The 20,389-nt window shown below is 42.6% G+C and overlaps 2 protein-coding genes across 3 annotated transcripts in view; one reads left to right on the forward strand and one right to left on the reverse strand.

The window, feature by feature from the left end:
• The window catches only part of IARS2 (isoleucyl-tRNA synthetase 2, mitochondrial), a 56,873-nt gene extending 55,427 nt beyond the window's left edge, over window positions 1-1,446 (reverse strand). The window contains exon 1 of one of the 2 annotated variants that reach the window (XM_005306945.5): window positions 1,144-1,446. In XM_005306945.5, coding sequence (XP_005307002.2) covers window positions 1,144-1,368 — 225 coding nt within the window. In that variant the 5' untranslated portion in view covers window positions 1,369-1,446. The remainder of the gene's footprint in view (window positions 1-1,143) is intronic. The other variant, XM_065589417.1, reaches the window with a different exon arrangement.
• Window positions 1,444-15,459, forward strand: BPNT1 (3'(2'), 5'-bisphosphate nucleotidase 1). The gene is made up of 9 exons (XM_005306946.5): window positions 1,444-1,741; window positions 6,835-6,962; window positions 9,236-9,340; window positions 9,732-9,839; window positions 10,671-10,719; window positions 11,407-11,498; window positions 12,823-13,020; window positions 13,710-13,815; window positions 14,808-15,459. Exons 2-9 carry the CDS (start codon window positions 6,843-6,845, stop codon window positions 14,954-14,956), a joined length of 927 nt encoding a protein of 308 aa, XP_005307003.1. The 5' UTR covers window positions 1,444-1,741; window positions 6,835-6,842; the 3' UTR covers window positions 14,957-15,459.
• Window positions 15,460-20,389: the final 4,930 nt, after the last annotated feature.

Here is a 20,389-nt window from a genome sequence, read left to right on the forward strand (position 1 = left end):
GTATAGACAATATGAAAACATTTAATTCATTAAAAGTTTTCATTTTAGTAGTTTAAAAAAAGTTTTCATTTTAACATCATTCCAACTGTCAAAAAACTATGAGGCAGAATTGCTCCAAATCCTCAAGTGAAGACTTTCCTCCCTGAGGAATTACTTGCCAACCTCCACTACCAAGCTAACAATATTGTCCCTGTTTTCTTACATTAAATAGAGCACTGGTTTGGCCATTTGTTCTTGGTATAACTCCCCTGAAATCAAAATAACATCTGGGACACATTTGGCTCATGTTTAACATTCATCAAGCTTTATAAACCAAAATCTTCTGCCTTCCTCGACCACTAACTCAAGATGGACTAAACTGATGGGGAGACAGGTTTGTAGGAAGTTCTTGTAAATGAACATTTTAAGATTGGAGCATGTTAAACCACAGGTTCTCAACTTTTTTTTTTTTTTCTGAGCCCTCTCCCCCTCCTGATGCTACTAAAAACTCCATGGCCCACCTGTGCCACGACTGTTTTTCTGCATACAAAAGCCAGAGCCAGCATTAGGGGATAGCAAACAGGGCAATTGCTGGGGCCACACACCACAGAGAGCCCCGAAACGCTAAGTTGTTCTGGCTTCGGCCCCGGGTGTCTCAGGGCCTCAATTGTCAGCCCTGCATGGCAGGGCTTTGGCTTTCTGCCCTGGGTCCCAGTGAGTCTAATGCCAGCCCTGCTTGGCGGACCCCCTAAAATCTGCTTGTGCCCCAGCCCCCCGCAGGGGGCCCTGGGCTGGGAACTACTGCGTTAAACAACTGCAGTTTGACGTCACCTTGGTTTAGCATTTGTTCTGTACGTGTAGGGCTGCGCTAGTGAACAATCATAAACTCATCTTCTAGCAGGAATATTACTCTGGTCTCCTGTTAATGACAGGTTTTAAACCGTACGTTAGATTTTATACGGGGGGGTGGGGGGCTTTGTGACACAGGTCACTCCCACTCCAGGAGTGAAGCAGACTCATTAGAAACCGCTCGCTGCGAGGAGAGGGAACAGCATGAATTCCCCATGCCACACAGTCCAATGCTGGGGGGCTGCAGGACACGCGGATGGACGGTGCCGAGCAGAACAGCTCCGCACGAACCCGGCGGGCTCCTGCGCGCGGTACCTGCTGTATCTCCACCTCGGCCTCGGGCTGCAGCCTGCCCGGCAGCTGGGCGGGGAAGCCGCTGCGGGGCAGCAACACCGTCTCCCGGTACTTGGAGTCCGCGCGGCTCTCCGGGCTCGGCTTCCCGCTGTTGGCCCCGGAGGCTGCCGAGCGCGCCCAGCCCCACGTGGCCCCCACCGGGGCCCCGCGCCTGGCTAACGAGGGCGCCCTCCGCGCCCACAACATCCTCGCGGCCTCCCCGGCTCTCGCCGCGCACGCTCCTGTGGCGCTTCCGGCTCGGCTACGGAGAGCGGAGAGGGCGTGACGGGCCGCGGGAAGGGACACACCGCCTTGAAAGGCGTTTCTCTCTCCCTCCCGGGAAGGGCTGGAATGTTGGGCACCCCCGGGGCGGCAGGGGATATTGTGCACATGAAATCACCCAGGCGTGTCCACTGGGTGGGTCAGCTGCATGGCGCTGTAGCCAAGCGTTGCAAAGGGTGAACTTTAGGACCCAGAAGGTTTTGGAGGCGTAGGAGGGTTATTGGGTGAAAAGGTAGGAGCAGCCAGGGTACTGCACAGAGGAAGTAGTCTGCTTTCGTTGCTGACGGTTGAGCCACAGGTATTTTACTCTTTATCCAGGGTTTGTGTTTTATATGTGCCAGTTACATATGTATCAGCATGTGGTAGTTATAAATGGGGAAGAAATTTTCCAGGATTAGGAGGGATTTCTGGTGGGAGAAAAAAGGAAAAATTTGGCTTGAAAGACAGTTAAATGTTCTCATTAACCGAGTTGTCGTGTATCCACGCGTCTTGTGATTTTAAGGGGTTCCCTCTATTCTAATTCTGTTTGCTAAAATAATGGTACAAGTTAGAATAGTCAATGCACATACGTATGAGATTTTTTTAAGCAAGGATGCCATCTGGAAAAGTACAAGACAGATATAATTTCAATTGCTTTATTTGCATTTGTATATGGGGGCAAAGGAATTATTTTAAGGGGCGAGTTCCTTGCTGTTTAAAAATAAAGGTAAAACTGTGTTAGATCAATTAAAGGTGATTTAAAAAAGCTAAAATAAATCTTTTAAAAAGTTCAACCTAAGATATTTTCCTCAATCATCTTTTCGCACTGGTTTGTTGTTGTAGAGCTGTTCATGAGTGGAAGGCTGTTGACTGTTTAAAAAAAAAATCAGCGTTTTAAAGGGATGGGGGGAAATTGAAGGAATTTATTTTGATAGTGGAGGAGCAAACCATCTATACATTACATAGATTTTGGAAGCATAAAAGGAAAAAAACTATGTTACGGGCTACTACCTTCGGCAGTGTCTCTTTAAACACATGCAGTTTATTGCTCAGTTGAAGTAAAGCTGAAATGGATATTGCTGAGAACAAGGAAGAGGCTAAGAAAGTGAAGCAGCCACACCAAACAAAATAGGATTTTTGTTCTCCCTTATAACAGAACCAGTTACTTTAGCAGATACAACAAGAATGAGATACATCTGAGCATATGGTGGGTTTGCCACCCACAAGCCAGATCTACAGATTTTTAATTTTTTTTACAAAATTTACAATTTTACAAAATTAGGTTCTGATACTGCAGACACATCATTATTAGCCCAATGAGACTACTCACAGGAGTACAGTTAAGCACGTGCATAGGAGTGTCCAGGCTTTGGGTTTTATGCACATGTGCCACTACCACTTCAGCTGAAGTGATAATACAGTGAGAGCCTTTTGCCTGGTCTGCACAGGCAAATACAGACATTTAACTAAAAGTGTATTTTTTACATCAGTTCAATTAAACCAGTGCAAAACTTAAAGTGATTTGAACATCCCTGTTAAGCCTGGCATATGTTGGTTTATCTTGTGTCAGTAAATTCATGGATGCAAGCTAAACTGATATAAGCGGTTTTGTGTGTTTGAGCAGTGTTGGTCCCAGGATATGTGAGACAAGGTGGATGAGGTAATATCTTTTACTGGACCAACTTCTTGTCCTTTCCACCAACAACTTTCAGGCTTTGCAGAGCTCTTCCTCAGATCTGGAAAAGGTAACCAAGGTGTCACAGCTAAATACAAGGTGGGACAGATTGTTAAGCATAAGAAGTTAACAGGTGTTGGGGGAGACCAATTAAAATGAAGTGGGCAATTAATTCCCTAGCAGTTGTAGGACAAAGTTGGGTTAGTAAACTACAAAGGGCTAGTCTACACTAGAAGTGCTACAGTGGCGCAGCTGCAGCCTGTCTGGGGAAGATACTTTATGCCGACAGGCGAGAGTTCTCCTCTCAGCATGATAAAACCACCTCCATGAGAGGTGGTAGCTACATTGGCAAGAGAAGCTCTCCCGCCGATATAGTGCGACATAGCGCTGTCCACACCGGCGCTTAGGTCAGTCTAACTTGCATCACTCAGGGGGGTGGTATTCACACCCCAGAGCGACATAAGTTATATCAACATAAGTAGTAATGTTATAAGCCCAGAGTGTTGTAATGAGCCATAAAACCAGTGTCTGTGTTAAGACCATGGTTTTTAGGGTCCAGCAGAGTTATGAATTTCAGTTCCCAGGCTCATCTTGTGAAGGTTTCGTTTGAAGATGAGGGCTGAGAGTTTAGATATGGAGTGATCATTTTGTTAAAAGTGTTTGCCTAGAGGTGATGGTGTTTTTTGTCTCTTATTTTTCTGTGTGAGTTCATTTGAGAGCACAGCGATTGTCTGATTTCACCCATAAAGTTGTTGCTGCACCACTACTACAACACACACACATCCCCACAACACACCTTTCAAGATCCATGGGTCCTACTCATGCCTATCACAACATGTGGCGTACCTCATCCAACACATCAAATGCCCGAACAACAACTATATGGGTGAATAAATAATTCATAGCCCCAATTCATGATGCACCTAAGTCCTTTGAGTCTGATGAACCTAACTATGTAAGACTGGTGCCATGGATCAAAATTATTCCTGACCCCAGTTGCTGATCATTTTCTTTGTAAATTCATTTTAGCTAATCAAATGTAGCTGCTATTCTTAGTAATGTAGATACCTAATTGGTGTTGTAAATGTTACTGAGTGACAAATGACCTTATTAAAAAACAATACAAACTCATTAAAACATATTTCTTCCTCAAGGCTTTTCAGCAAGAATCCACTAGAGAGAGATTTAAAGAGAAAGGAAATCATTACCTTTGAAACTGTGCCTTCATTTCAGTACTGTATGTGGTGTATTATGTCTTTCAGATGTCCTGTCTGTGTAACTTTAGGGCCCACTCCTGCAAGGTGCTATGTGTGGGGAGACCCCTATGCCCACATAGAGCTCACTTAATTCAATGGAACTCCAAGGTCACGGCCTCAGACTCTGAGCTCCTTGCAACAGTTGCTTTGACTTCTTGTATGTTTTCCATAGTACTAGATGCAGTAAGAGAGAGCTCAGTAAATAATAATATTTGTGTCAATAATATCCTGTGGCAGTGAGTGCTACGTGTCACATATGTAAAAAATTGACATCTTAGCCATTTTATAGATATTAATTTTAGTTATCAAAGGCTTCAAGTCCCATAGATCTAATTCTCAAAAGCAGCTGCAAAGGGAGCCAGACTTTAGCCTCAGTCATTCTGACCACATCTTCCAGCTGAATACCTTCCAAAGTCAAATTTATGTGGGATTAGTAATAATAGTTTAGATTACATCTTTAACAATTAAAAGAGGCAATCCAGTGGCTCAGTAGTCATGCTCTGCAGTCCCATGTGAGATCTTTGTTAGACATGCCAAACTTGGTCTCTTGCTCTTGGGGCTGGCGGTGACTGGATATGCTGTGGAGGCAGCCCATTTGGCTCTGGGGAAGGAAGCAGCTGATTAAGAAGTGACAATGACAGATTCTAAAGACAGGTTTCTGAGTCCTTCTCAACCTGAGGGGTGCCTTGGCAGGACTCTATCTAAAAACTGTTTGTCACTTGGAACTCAAATTGAGAGAGAACTAGAAAAAAAGGCATTTAATTTAACAGGGTAGATTGACTTAAATCAAAGTGATGTAGGTGCCAAATGTGACTCCATATTTGAGTTTGATTTATGTTTAATTTAAATTTAAAAATCTGATTTTTGAAAAAAAGTCAATTTTTATCCATCCACTTTGACAAAACAAGGCAATTATTATAAATGTGCTTTCCATCAAAGGATCACAAAGCACTTTGCTGATTAATTAAACCTCACAACACCCCTATGACGCAGGTAAGTAGTATTATTCGTATGTTACAGATAAGGAAAATGATACATAGGCAAATTAAATGATTTAATCAAGTTTATACAGGAAATCAATAAGTGATCCAGGAATAGAACTCAGGAATCTTAATTCCTACTCTTCCATGCCCTAATTCCTACTCTTCCTGGGCTAAAGCACAGGAGAGCATGCCTGATCATGTTCAAGCCAGAAGTGGAGGGCTGTAATCTGATGTAATTTTGGCATTAATCTGGGTAATTTACATGACTAGGTTTCAAAATGAGAATTGTAAGTTTAGTGTTACCAGTAAAGTTATTAGACTATACTGCAAAAAGAACAGGAGTACTTGTGGCACCTTAGAAACTAACAAATTTATTTGAGCATAAGCTTTCGTGGGCTACAGCCCACTTCATTGGATGCATAGAATGGAACATATAGTGAAGATATATATATACATACAGAGGCTGGCCTCTTAGAGTTGGTTGGGCAACTCCCACCTTTTCATGTTCTCCTCACGAAAGCTTATGCTCAAATAAATTTGTTAGTCTCTAAGGTGCCACAAGTACTCCTGTTCTTTTTGCAGATACAGACTAACACGGCTGCTACGCTGAGACTTTACTAGGTTGTTTTGTTTCGGGATTTTTTTTCTTTTATTTCTACATGGTATTTTATTGAAATCCATAAAACTCCATATACTAGACACTTAGCATTACTAGCAGTTTCTGATCAGGGTAAACCAAGATTTAGCCAGCCCAGAAAGTGAGAAGTATCCTTTTAGTGAAGTGAGGGGGTAGGATTGTGTGTGTGTGTAGTGTGAGAGATGGAGAGGAAAGAAAGAGAATAAGGGAGGAGAATGTGGAGAACATAGATGGGAAATAAAGAGCAGGGAAATAGGGGCAGGGAGAAGTTGAGGGCAAAGAGAGTGATTGGAGATATGGAAGGGAGAATGGGGAACAGGGTAACTGGAGAGGCAAGGAGAGAGAATGTGAAGGGAAATGGGATGTTGCAGGAACAGGGAGGGAAGATAGATAAACAATGCTAGTTCTTGCGACCAAGGAGCTAGGAGAGGGTAAATTCACCTACAAGAGTCATCTAGAGAAGGGCTACTGCCTCTGCTTCATGATGCAATGCCTCTCATTATGCAACCCTTTTTTGCATCCATGTCACATTGTAAACTACAAAAATTACTGCCTTCCACTTTGTTAAGAGAGGACTACAGTCAGACCTTGGTTATCCGAAGCTTTTACTATTTGAAGTGACCGCCTATCCCCAAACTTGTAATAATTTAATTGAAGTCTCTCACTTATCTAGATTAATTCAGTATCCCCTTTCCATTCAGCTATCACAAAAGGTTTTACTTTTATATAAATAACACTCTAAACTCTACTCCCGGCGAAACCTAATTTTCCGTGGTTTTCATATTCTTCCCTTGAATGCTAATACATGAAACCCGTGATGTGTAGTATTAATTCACAAGATCGCTTTTTGATTCTCTTCAGCACTTGATATGGCTTCTTCTTCAACTGTGTTGATGCGCCTAATGGCCTCTGCGTATTCTGTTGCGCACAGAGCTGGAACAATAGTCAGAAATGTGATGGCTGGCGGAGACCTGGGCATAGTGGAGAAGGTACTTATTTTGCTTCATACTGATTATGTCTGTTAAGAACACTGAGTTAAAAACAGCCCAAGGAGTTCTTTCTGAAGATCAGACAGCTCCTGCACAATTGGGGGGAGCGGGTACTGCGACAGACTGACAATATCCTGGCATACTTTATTGAATTAGGTTTAATACCTTTGGCGACCATTGTATTCAAAATGCAGTTGTGTATGAGTTATTGTGGAGTTGTATGTAACTCCTCTAGGAGGAGGGGGTTGCTAATGTCCATCCTTTGTTGTTCATCCTCTGAAGCCACCCCTTGGAGAGGTTGGCATATATGAATTCAAACTGGATTCTCCAGGGACCAACAGACAAAGAAATAACTAGGCTATTTATCCAAAAATCCTATCTGGCCCAGGTTTTTCTTTCTGATCCAGCAAATGGACAGGACCCCTGGGTCATGGGGGCCCCAATCCTTAGGGTAGGATTGGAAGGACGGGGCCTACAGGAGCCCAATAGGGTTGCCAACTTTCTAGTTGCACAAAACTGAACACCCTAGCCCTGCCGCTGCCTTGAGGCCCTGCCCCTGCTCACTACATTCCCCCGCCCTTGGTGGGTTGTTCTCCCACACCCTCACTCACTTTCACTGGGCTGGGGCAGGGAGTTGGGGTGTGGGCTCTCACTGGGGATATGGGCTCTGGGGTGGGGCCAGAAATGAGGGATTCGGAATGTGGGAGGGGGCTGCGGGTTGAGACAGGGGGTTGGGGTGCAGGAGGGGTGAGGGCTTTGGGATGAGGGTGCTGGCTCTGGGGTGGGGCTGGGGAATTTGGGGTTCGGGAGGGTGCTACCAATTGGGGGGGGGGGGGCTGAGGCTTACCTCAGGCAGCTCCCGGTCAGCAGCGCACCATGTGGGCTAAGGCAGGCTGCCTGTCCTGACCCACGGGACCCAGAAGCAGCCAGTAGGTCCGGGTCTTAGGCTCCACGCACCGCTCTTGCCTGCAGGTAACGCCCTCACCTAATCCCATTGTCCAGAACCCCATCTTGGCCCCATCTCTAATCTTGTTGCAGCATTTTATATAAGATGCAATAATCAACTCTCCCCACAGATTCCTGGTCTCCTAGAGTGTTACCCAACTGACAGCAGTTGCCGGGCTGGTGTATCTTATTTCAGTGATTTCTCTAAATGTTCTTACAGCTTTTTCCTTTTCTGTTTCTCCTTTCCCCTAGCAGGCAATAGAGCATCCTCATTATAAAATATTTACACCTTTTTTTTTATTGGAGTGATTTTGATTTAATGGTTAGTTTTTGAATGCTTTGTTTATGCTCCCCCCGCCCCATTTGAAAGAGAAAATATATCCTATTCAAGTCTAATTGCAAGTTCTTTCAATGTGCTGGTAATGTGCTTAGTTTTCCTAACCACAATAAGTTATAGATCCAGAGCTTGGTAATGCTATCACACAATCATCTTACTCCTGGTATCATGTAATAAATATGTGTGTTCTAATTCAATTACTATGACTCTTAGCATATTGTGCATTTTAAGCCCAAGAAATAGAATATGCACCAGAAGTAGGCCCTTGTTAACCGACTTTTTTCTTTTTGATCTTTAAATCTCATTGCCTCCCTTCTTGCTACTCTTCTATCTTACCTTTTTCTTTTTTAAACATAAAAGTCCCCAAAACTTTCTACCTCATGCCCCCCCATTATCCTTGTCTGTGCCCCCTCCCCCACCACTCTGGGAGAGGGGGGACGCAGACAGGGGCAAGGGGGCCGAGGCTGGGGACAGGAGTGGGGCTGGGTGCCTCCCTCTCCCGTCCTCCCCTCCCCCCCCCCCCCCCCCCCCGCCCTTCCATACATCAGCTTGGAATAACAGCCCTCTTCTCTGCGGCTCCTGCCTCTTTAACTCTCTGTCTTTTCAGTAGCATGTGAAAACATTTTTCTCCCCTATTTATGTCTCTTAATTTCTATCTCCTTCTCTTCTTATGTTTATTTAACTTGATAATATACTACTTGGCTCTGTGAATGTTTTTTGTGCTGAATCCACTGAGAAGGTACAACACATGCAGCATTGGAACAAGGTTCCTCATACTGCCCTACCAGTGTATTTCACTCTTGAGACAGATGACAGAGAAAACTCAGTCTCAATGACCTATTCAGTCCTTGGCTTCTCTCGAGTTGGTTAATTGAGATGGTGATTTCTATGACGTTGATCCTTCTCTACTAGGAACTGGATATCCATGATCAGTGCGATACAGGCCACTGTGTTGTTTTAAAGTAAAATAATTCCTTCCCGTCCTTTGCAGTGTGGACCCAATGACTTGCAGACTAAAGCCGACCGACTGGTACAAATGAGCATTTGCTCTTCACTGGCACGGAAATTCCCCCGAGTGACAATCATCGGAGAAGAGGTGAGAACTCTTTATCTAACATCTTGAAAATGTAATTTGCCACTTATGATTTACGTTTGTCATTTGCAGGCTTAAGAGAGCCATGTGTTCTCTTTAATTTTTATCTTCCCTCCCAATACACCTTCCCTCAGCGATAGCCTCATCAGATGAATTGCCAGCAAATCCAGTGATTGGAAGGCAAATCCCCCTCTCACGCCTGCAACAGGGCAAGTTAATCTGGGATAAAGATAAAGGCTGGCACGTGGCTAAAACCTGGGGAGTGGCTGTATCACTTTGCTCCGTTGTATTTGCAGTGCTAGGAATGGAACCATATTTGGGAGCTGCAAAGGCTCAACACAGTGCTCTCTGGCTGTTGCCTGTTTCTGTTAGTGTCTTTGTGTCCTTTTGTCAGGACCTGCCCTCTCATGATGTAGATGAGGAGTTGATTGAGGACGGTCAGTGTGAGGAAATACTGAAGAAAGCTTTTCCTCCACAATACAGTTCCATTAAAGAGGAAGAGGTAATAAACGTGTTACGCTTACTTTCTTATATCCCCATATAGCTTATTAGTCTTATCTAAGAAAGCTCCAAGAAATAAAACAGGTAATTTTGATGTTGTCAGCTTATCTTTTGATTTAAGTGAAAATACTTCCTTTTTAAATTGAAGGTGGCAAAGTGACAGGCCTAAAAATGGAAGCCCTCTAATTATCCACAGAATGGGTGTAGCATGGGCAGCAGAACTGCAGGTTTTTCTGTAATGTTCCATGAATGTGTATCAGATCTATACTAAAGGGCCCACCTTTAGGAGTGAGAGGATAGTTTAGTTTCCATGCCCATTGAATCGTTGTATGCAGTGTTGTTGTAATCCTGTTGGTCCCAGAATATTTGAGAGACAAGGTGGGCAAGGTAATGTCTCTCTCACCAACTGAAGTTGTCCAATAAAAGATAAGTTTACATAACTCTTATTAATCCTTGACATCTCTACTGAGATTGCAAGCAACATTGCTAATTAGTGCAAGTGGGTGGGTTGATATTAGGTTTTAAATGTGGACGTCTTTCCATACAAAATGGACTGAGCTCACCAAATCCACATTACATAGCCAGCTGAATAGCTGGTGAAAAGTCTAATATCTCTTTACAAATCCCTGGAGCTGTCCAGTCCTATATATGATAAACATTTATGAACATTAATGTAATTTTTTTGCACTTTAAGTGTAAGATTTCTTAACAATTGTGAGGTTTATCCTCCTCTCACTGCTGCTAACTAGTACTATTATACCAATAGTTTAATTTCCGTGATTTGTGTTTCCTCTTGTGTTGTGTGCATTATTATTATTATTTTTTTTTTAAGCTTGTTGTGTGGGTTGATCCTCTGGATGGGACCAAAGAATACACGGAAGGTTGGCTTCTCTTTTTCTTATTTGTACTGATTTGAAAAATGATTTCAGTTTAATGAAAGTAACATGACAATTTCTAGAACATTTTAGAAGCTTATCAAACTGTGGTAAGCAGACTCCATCAGAATAGATAGAAAATGTTGGGAGGGAAAGGATTTTGTGAGTTTTTTTTTTTTTATGTTAGACTGGTCAGAGCACTAGAAATATACTATAGGGAACCATCTGCATTGGCAGGGGAGGGACTAGGTGACATAATAGTTCTTTTCTATTTCTAATTTATATAATGCGGTGATCTCCCACTTACAAAGTGGCCTGCAGAACAGGAGGCCTGGAGAACCACTGAACTAGAAAAGAATGGGTAGTGAAGTAATTGAGAAGGGTCAGACTCAAAGTCGGAATTTTTTTGATTAGATGGGCATGTAAGCAGGATCCAAATGTATGTATTACAAGTCAGGAATAAGCAAGATTTCTTAAATGCTTCATATCTGAAAAAGAAAATGTCACTTAGCTTTGTTGGGCAAAGAAGGATTTGTCACTAAGTGGTTTTCCTGGCACTGTTTTTGGCCATTATTAATATTTTCAAGTAATTGAACAAAGATAGAGGATTGTGGGTTTGCATGAGGGCTGTTTTTTTTTCTTCTTACTCCCATTTTCAAGCATTACTGAATAGTATTTATTACTTCTTCACAGGTCTCCTCGACCATGTAACAGTTCTTATTGGAATTGCTTATGAAGGTAAAGCAATAGCAGGAGTTATTAACCAACCCTTCTACAACTATGAGGTAATAAATGCATTGATTTTGCTTGAGAGCACTAAATGATCTGTAACTATCACTTCTAGGACACATTTCTAGTTCACACGCTTTCTGCTCAATGGTGCTTGATCTACAATACATACCACACTTCACTCGCTAGAGCTAATGGTGTAATATAAGGAACTTTTGATCTATGTGCTTCTTGATGATAGTTTCTTGGAACTGAATTCCAAGGCCCTGCAAATAACTGCAACAGCTCTCCACTCTTTATGGTAACAAGACATGACACGTATTGTAGCTAGGCTGTCACATGAATGTAAAACCCATGATATCTTGCTCCAGGCTGGTGGCTCTTTGGACACATTGCAGAAGTGACCTGTTTAGATTCACAGGGAGATGCCAACCACTCCATTCTGTTAGTGCGACTTGATGACTGAATCCTGGAACATCATTAAACTGGGGGGCCTTAAAAGGCACCAGGTATTTCTCTGGCTTTGTCTACACTATGAGCTCTGGGTGTGATTCCCCTGCACGCGTACACGTAGCCACAGTAGCGTGGATAGCAACAGCAGAGGCATGGCTTAGCTGTCCCAAGTACATACCTACTGGTTTCAGACCCATCATGGCTCCCCTGTGCCTCCACTCCCACTACCTTTCTTTCGCAGCAACACTGCTATTTATACTCATGCTAGCTCGATGAAAACTAGTGCAAGTACATGTACGCACCCAGGGGAATCACACCCCTAGCCTGTATTATAGACGTAACCACAGTTAGTTGCAGCTGAGTTGCAGAGTGTTACCAAACCCAGTCCCATACTTCCCTCCCTCCAAAATCGGGGATTAAGATAATTAACTATATCACCAGAATAGCAAAATTCAGGGACAGCCCAAGGACATAGAATGGGAGCTGATTAGGATTGGGCATAGCAAAGAAAAGCTCATAGTTGGTATAATACACTGAAATAATTATGAGGATACTTTTCAGTTCTGTAATATCTGATGCAAGGATTTCAAAGTTAATTCATTATCACAAAGACCCTATGAGGTGGATAAGGAAGAATTATTATCCCCATTTTACTGGCAAATAAACTAAAGCACAGACTTGCCCAAGCTAAATAACTTGCCCAAGGTTACACAATATGTCATTCAGTCAGCTGGGAATAGAACCCAGGAGTCCTGTCTTCCTGCCCTGTGCTTCAGTTACTAGAACTCACTTCTTTTCTTTTACACTTTTACCCTCTAAAATGAATCTAATAATGAAATAAAAAGTCTTTGTGTTCATTTTTTTTTTTTAAATAAGTGTTATATCCTGTGGTAACGGTAAGCCTTGGTTTTTGCATCTTCTGTGTAGGCAGGAGCAGATGCCATGCTGGGTAGGACAATCTGGGGTGTCCTAGGTTTGGGTGCCTTTGGATTTCAGTTGAAAGAAGTGCCAGCTGGGAAACACATCATCACTACTACCCGTTCACACAGCAGTAAGCTGGTAAATGACTGCATTAGTGCAATGAACCCTGATAATGTGGTGAGAGTCGGAGGTGCAGGAAATAAGGTATGACAATCCAATATTTTTCTTTGCTAGTGATAAGATATAACATCTTTGTAAGGAGAGCAAAGAATTTAGGGCCAAATGCCATCCTTATCTCAATGGGTGCAAAGCGACCCTGGGCAGTGAACTGGTGGCCGAAGAGGGGAGGCAGGATTTGGTGGAAATAGGGAATGCTCCCCGGCTTCATAGTGTGGAATCAGTGCTCTTGGGGCTCCTTGCCCAGCAACATGCAGGGTTTGTCTGAGGGAGAAGGAAAGGATGGAATATCTGTAACCACCTGAAACCTCTGGTCCTCTTACCCAATCCATATGAAAGTGTGCAGTAGGGCTAGAAAGGCCTTATAGGCATATGAGGATGGTTTCCTCTCCATTCTCCCAGGTAGATCTCCCCAGCACCCAGCCAAGATACATGAGTTGGATGCCAAGGACTAGATTTGCTTCCTATAGATTATATTTGAGACAATGAAAAATAGATCACTTTGGATGGTAACAGCTATGTTTTTTTTTCTAGACATTTAAGATTATTAAATTTTTAAAACCTGAAGAGGAGCCTTTGAGACTCCTCTTTCTGGTGAGGACATCAGAGTGTGTGCAGTACCAAACTGACCCAATTCTACTCCCATTGAGTTCCTGTTCTATCTTTTGCATGCCTGGGGGTCATATGAAATGACTGTCATTCTTCATCTGTAATAGATCATTCAACTGATAGAAGGCAAGGCTTCTGCTTATGTGTTTGCTAGTCCCGGGTGCAAGAAGTGGGATACATGTGCTCCCGAGGCTATTTTACATGCTGTGGGAGGTGAGTTAACAATAATGTTCATAACTCTTTTTTGAGAGAAGTTGAAGTTACAGTAGATTTTTCTAATGTTTATGTGCACAAGGTAGATCATAGGATATCTCTTCATAGGACCAAGGTGAGTTCCATTACACACATTTTTGGCAGATAACTTCTTGACCTAAAAGCCTGTGCATATATTTAAAAACAAAGCACTAAAGACCTGATCTAAAGCCCTTTGAAATCAATGGAACGACTCCCATTGACTGCAGAGGGCTTTGGATCAGGCCCTGGTTTTGCCAGTAGAAGGCAGTATAATTTACCTTGTCTGCTTTTATTCAAGACCCAGTACAGTTACTAATTTTGAGGTAATACAAAAAACATTCTTTTTAAAACGTATCAGTTTTACTATTACTGTTTTCCAGCCGACAGCTTCTTCTGCTGCTTTATTGTTTTCCTATACAATGAGGTCTTTTCCCAATTACTGAAATCATTCATTTATTGTCTTTATATGCTCACTGTGTGTATGGAGAGCATCTTATAATTCTTCAAAAACAACAAAACAAATCCAGCCAAATCCTGTAGTCCTGGTTGCTTGGAGCTGCTGGATTTGGCTCCAAATTTGAATCAATCCAGTGGGTAACCCAGTAAAATCACTACCCTCCAAACAGCACAAAACCACTGTGCCTTGGTGAAAATATAAGTTATAAAAAGGCTTGATTGAATAAATATGAATTAACTTTAGATCAGTGTTGTTGTTTGACCTTTTCTGCTGTCCATCTTAATGTGTAAGAGGTTTCTTCTAGACACTAAGATCAAGTATAGTATTGGTTTAATACCGTATCAGGAGATTGTATCTTGCCATTGCAAGTATAAAAGACTTGATCTTCTACATCTATCTGCAACAACTATGATTCAAAGGAAGAGAGAACCAGTAGGTGTTCTATTTCAGCAAAAATTCAGGTGCTGTGCTTAAATGAACTGGGACCAATAACACATTCATATATTTCTTGCAGGCAAGCTGACTGATATCCATGGAAATCCTCTTCATTATAACAAGGAGGTGAAACACATGAATTCAGCAGGGGTCCTTGCCACGTTGAGAAACTTTGACTACTATGCCAGTCGTGTTCCAGAGAGCGTTAAACAAGCCCTTGTGCCTTAAAGGAGGAAGCCAATTGTGGAAAAAAAACATTAACATCATATTTCAAACTAACTGCCAAATGAGCTTGAAAATTATTTTTTTTATGAAATCTGAGCCTAGATTCATTTTGATATTGTGCTGATCAGTGATTTGTTTCAGAAATTAGTGTACAGAATGTCTAGATACACTGCTAAATCTGATTGTTTGGGGAGGGGGTAACCTACAGTTGTTTTACCAGGTAACAGGTTAGAGTTTTTCAATATTCACAGTAGATGGTTTTTCCTTCCCTTTGAAAGTAAGGAACCCAAGGCAAGTTCTGTTCATGTGAATAGATTTTATGCAATTATACTGTGTACATTTGTATCCCATAATAATGTCACAGTCCAAATCTATTTCCTTAACTTATTTCAGGGCACGAAACCATAGCCTGAATTTGCTCAACATCTTTTGTTGTACATAGGCAGCAATACTTAGTTTTGGTGGGTCCAACTGCTTATAATAAAGTTACTGTTACTGATTCTTAAGCATGACATGCTTCCTTTTGTAAATAGCAGTTTTTGACATTTTGTACCATTTTTCAGCATGTGGAAACCCCTTTTATTCTTGGTGTTGGGCTTATTTCTCTCTGGTTTCAATGAGGGTTTTTGTAGCAGTTTAGGTTTGTGGGGGATAGTAATGAAGCAGTTTCGTTGCTACAAGAGTTAACACTTCACACATGGGCAGCTCAATTTCGATTATATATTTGATAGTCCTAGGATTTTGTAGCTGTTTCTATAGCTATCAGAACTAAGGTCTTTGCATTTCATCCTAACTCTAGAGGGTTCGTATGTGTACTCATTCCTAGTCATAATTCTGTATGCAGCTTTTAAAAGTACAGTTGCTACAGAGTCATTGACAGCCCGTCTCTGGCAAAGACCCAGCATATCAACAGCAAGGCACTCTATTGGTGCCTCCACAAAACACTGTTGCACAAGAGCTCGCCCAGTCTTTGCAATGCAAGCATCACATTTCCTGCACCGGTTTTCTACATCCTGCTTTCATTTTACCCAGTAGGAGTTTTTCTCTTAGCTTGGCTAAGTTTTTTGCAACCCCAAAATGTCCAGCAGTTTTTAAATTGACATAATCTCAGAACCTCCTTTTTCAATGTATCTGTTACAACCAGCTGATACCTATACCTATCACCAATTGTTTTTTTTCCCCCCATCTCCTATATAATATTAATTATTTAAACTGATTTAAATCAGGATATTTAATATCTTAATTTTTAATTACTGAAATTATTTTCTTAAATCCTTACGTATTTAAGGGATGTTAAAAGAGGTAATTTATTTGGGATTTGCTCTTAAAAATTATCTATTCTAGATATAAATTTCAGTTTGGTATATAAATGGAGCAGAGACATTAGCACTTAAAACACAAGTAAAAGACATACTGTGCTCTGTAAATGGTGGTAATAGTGAAACTTTGTGGCATTTCTAACCCTACAGTCAGTATTCATTCATAATTAACGGCTTTTCTATAGTTAATCCAGATTAACTAAACATTAGAATTAAAAGTGAATTAGTTAAACTGCATTAAACCCCTATGTGGATATTCTCATTTAGAATTAAAGTGGCCTTAATTCACTTCAGTTTAATTCACTAATTTAAACTAAACTGATTTAAGGCCACTTTAATTCTGAATGAGACCTTCCATACAGATTTAACTAATTGACTTTTAAATTAACACTTTTAGTTAATTTGGATTAATTTTCCTGAGTGCCCCTTGTAGACAAACCCTAAAATACTCCATTGGATATGATACAGGCTACTTTGTGAGGCTGCTTAATAAAAGTTTCTGCCATTGACCAACAGTTTTTTTCTGTTACTGGGATGCCTGCTAAATTGCAGCTAATGCTAAATAACAATCTTAAAGGTTCTTGAATGATGAATAGTATCAGGGGGTAGCCGTGTTAGTCTGTATCCACAAAAACAACAAGGAATCCGGTGGCACCTTAAAGACTAACAGATTTATTTGGGCATAAGCTTTTGTGGGTAAAAAACCCAACTGAACAAGTGAGGTTTTTTACCCACGAAAGCTTATGCCCAAATAAATCTGTTAGTCTTTAAGGTGCCACCGGACTCCTTGTTGTTTGAATGATGAATGATATTGTATATAATGTACTCTTGAGACCTGAGGAATTCACCTGGTTCTGTTGGTGTCACATTGGATATTATGCACATTAATCCCTTGTGCGCTGTGAAATAAATGAACTGAAGTTTATTCTGAATATTTTAATGGAGGAAATGGGGTGGAGATGGGAGATGAAAATATGAGATGCGGAAACACTTCTATATGAAGCAGTTGAACAGTTTGGGGCTGTTTATAGCAGGAAGGACCAAACTGTGGCTCGTGAGCTGCATGCAGCTCTATTACAGTTAAAGTGTGAGCCCCCCACATATCCTCCTATTCTCTGCCTACCAGAGTGGGATGGGGAGCTCAGGGCTTCTGCCCTGCAGCAGGGTGGGGGGGACTATCAGTTTCTGTCCTGCAGGGAGTACGGGGGCTCTAAAGGTTTTGGCCTGGGGGGCGGGCATTAGGGCAGAACCCCCACACTCCAGTAGGTGCTGCCCTGTGGGACAGGTTGCGTGTCTTGCAGCTCTCAAACTTCTGAAGATTAGTGTATGCAGCTCGGAGGGTCAGTAAGTTTAGCCACTTCTGGTTTACAGAAATGAATAAATGGGGACATGGTGATAATAATACCCAGCTCTTATATGGTGCTTTTCATCAGTAGATCTCAAAGTATTTTACAAAGGAGGTAAGTATCATTATCCTCATTTTATAGATAGGGAAAATGAGGCACAGAGAGGCCTACAAAATAAGGAATGGAATGCAGACACGAGAGCAAGCACTTCCATTAACATTTTCTCATAAGAATTATATTATACACATCTGAAAGGAAAGTTGTTTACATAATGTAGGACTTACCTGTGGAACTCGTTGCCACAATATATTATTGAGAATAAGGGTGTCATAGAATTCAAAAAAGGATTACACACTTATGACTGAAATTATCCCCAATTATCGTGGATAGGATTTTATGCTTTAAGAATGAGCCAACTTCTAATTGACAAGGGGTAAGGAAGACACTTTCTCCAGTAGTAAGTTAGTCCCTAATTGTCTAATAAGGGTTTGTTTGTTTGTTTGATCTTCTTATGAAGTATCTGCCACTGGCCCCTGGCATATTGGTCTGATTTGGTATGGTAACTCATAAATTCGTTTATGCAATTGAGTGCAGTGAGAACCCGTTTTATTTCCTATCACAAGTAGTTCTCTGAACTGAAGACGTCATGTTTAAAGTAGTAAAGATTGATTTTAATTAACATGTTCATAAACCTGAAAACATAGATTTGTCTGTATTTTATCCAGTGTCCACTACACCTGTAACAGGATCTTAAGGTAGAGGCGGAGGTTACTTCTGAAAGCCCCATTAGTTTATTAGCAGGCAGGCTGTTTTCTACCTGAGAGATCTCCATGCAATCTAAGAACAGCTTCTTACTGTTGTGCAATACCAGATATGCACAATAAACAGTACTGGGGGACATAGTCACACAGGTTTCCTGATATATTTGCTGCTCCCAAATGAGTCCAGCCAAGAAAACCATATGTTTTATCTAAATATTCAGTAAGTAGGTAGCTTCCTATAAGAAATTAAATAAATCTTAACAGCTTCTGGCCCATTAAGGGTACATCTATATTAGAAGTCTCTAGACCAGTGGTTCTCAATTTTTCTTTTTGAGGACCACTTGAAAATTGCTGAGGGTTTCAGCAGACCACTTAATAATCTTTCCAAATGTTGTTTGTACAGTTAGCTAACTATTGTAAAGCGCTTTGAATAAAAGCGCTATATAAAAAAACCTTAATAATAATAAACTTTTTTTGGTCTACAAATAAAAGCACACAACTTATATTTTAATATCAGTAATCTTAGCTTTCTAATGCATGGATGTGCCCTCTATCCTCCTCTGCAGCAGCCCCCAAGCTGGGGCTGGGAAGGAGGGGGGTCTCTCCCCCGCCACAGCAGCCACAGAGCTGAGGCTGGGAAGGAGGGTCATCTCTCCCCAGCAGCTGCAGCCCTGGGGCTGGGGAAAGTCATCTCTTTCTCTGGCTGCCACAGCCCTGCACATCCCAAATTCCCCCCACCCCCTCTTCTCACCCCACTGCCCCCTATTCCCCCCCCAGGGCCACCACCTCACCTTACAGGTGTATCTTCTCCACGGTCCAGGCACCTAATTAGTGGAGCCACACCAGTGCGGCTCCACTAATTAGGTGGGTTCCCCTTCATTTTCTCATGTGTGGCCGCCCAGGCATGCACCTTAGAGGGAACGACCTGCAGACCAACTGAATGGCGCTCGCAGATAACTGGTGGTCCACAGAAGTTTGAGAACTTCTGTCCCAGACATTTACTATAGCAACTGAAGCGTTTTTCCCCCTGCTGTAGTAAATCCAGCTCCCTGAGAGAACAATTCTTCCATTGATCTAGCTGCTGTCTATCTTCTATGGTGTCCACAGTAGGGGTTAAGTTGACCTAATAACTACATTGCACAAGATGTGGAATTTTTCACAGTGCCAAGCAATATAGGTAGGTTAACCTATGTTTTAAGTGTTGCCTAAGGATTAGAGGGGAATGTAATGTAATGCTCTGGTAGTGGATGCTGTTGCTCCCACACAAGTCTGCGCACAGCACGAGACACTATCTGCACTCGCTCACCCGTCCCTACAACCCCTGGTTGCCTGGGGGTTAGTGGGAGGCTCTTTATGGGCTTCAGCAGCAGCTGGAACAGGCTCAGTAGCAAGGGAAAATTTACTTTCATTTTTATATTTAAACCAATGGCAGCAGCTCAAGCCCCCCAGTGAGGCAAACTCCTGCCTGGGGACGAGTCTCACACCGTTTCATAAAGCCCCAGCTCCTGGAGTCCCGTGTTGGCGATGCTCTCGCCTCCCACTGATCACACTGGGCTCCGCTTGCGGAGAAAGACTCAAAAACGCGTCCCCACCCCCCGAAAGGCTCCAGCCTTCCCCTTTCCCCGGCCCCGGTCAGCTCCAGGCCAGGTCACAGCTATGGCGAGAGGCCGAGAGGCCTCCCCTGGGCAGGGTCTCTGTACGCTGCGGCCTAGGCCCTGGCCTGCTCCCTGGGAACGTACATTGCCATAGCAACGGCTCTCCGGCCCTGAAAAATCCAGGCGTAGCGATGGCAACCCTGGGCCTAGCGGCCGCCTGGCAAACAGTGGGGGGGCGGGGACCCCTCCCGCCTGCGCTGCTCCGCGTAGACACAGACACGAGGACAAACTTGGGCGAGCAGCGCCACCCACAGGGGCCTTGGAGGAGCGCAGAACCCCGCCCTCCCTGTGAACCAGTTTCCGCGGGGGACTTTATGGATGTAACACCAACCAGAGGTGTGGGGGCCGACTGGCT

Source organism: Chrysemys picta, chromosome 3 (assembly GCF_011386835.1).
Source record: "Chrysemys picta bellii isolate R12L10 chromosome 3, ASM1138683v2, whole genome shotgun sequence".
NCBI lineage: Eukaryota > Metazoa > Chordata > Testudines > Emydidae > Chrysemys > Chrysemys picta.

Bases quoted from the DNA above. Each gene is read 5' to 3' on its own strand.
- BPNT1 (XM_005306946.5), top strand. From the start codon at position 6,843: ATGGCTTCTTCTTCAACTGTGTTGATGCGCCTAATGGCCTCTGCGTAT. The intron at 11,499-12,822 runs GTAATAAATGCA...TCTTCTGTGTAG, and splicing joins AACCCTTCTACAACTATGAG to GCAGGAGCAGATGCCATGCT. The intron at 13,021-13,709 runs GTATGACAATCC...CATCTGTAATAG, and splicing joins TCGGAGGTGCAGGAAATAAG to ATCATTCAACTGATAGAAGG.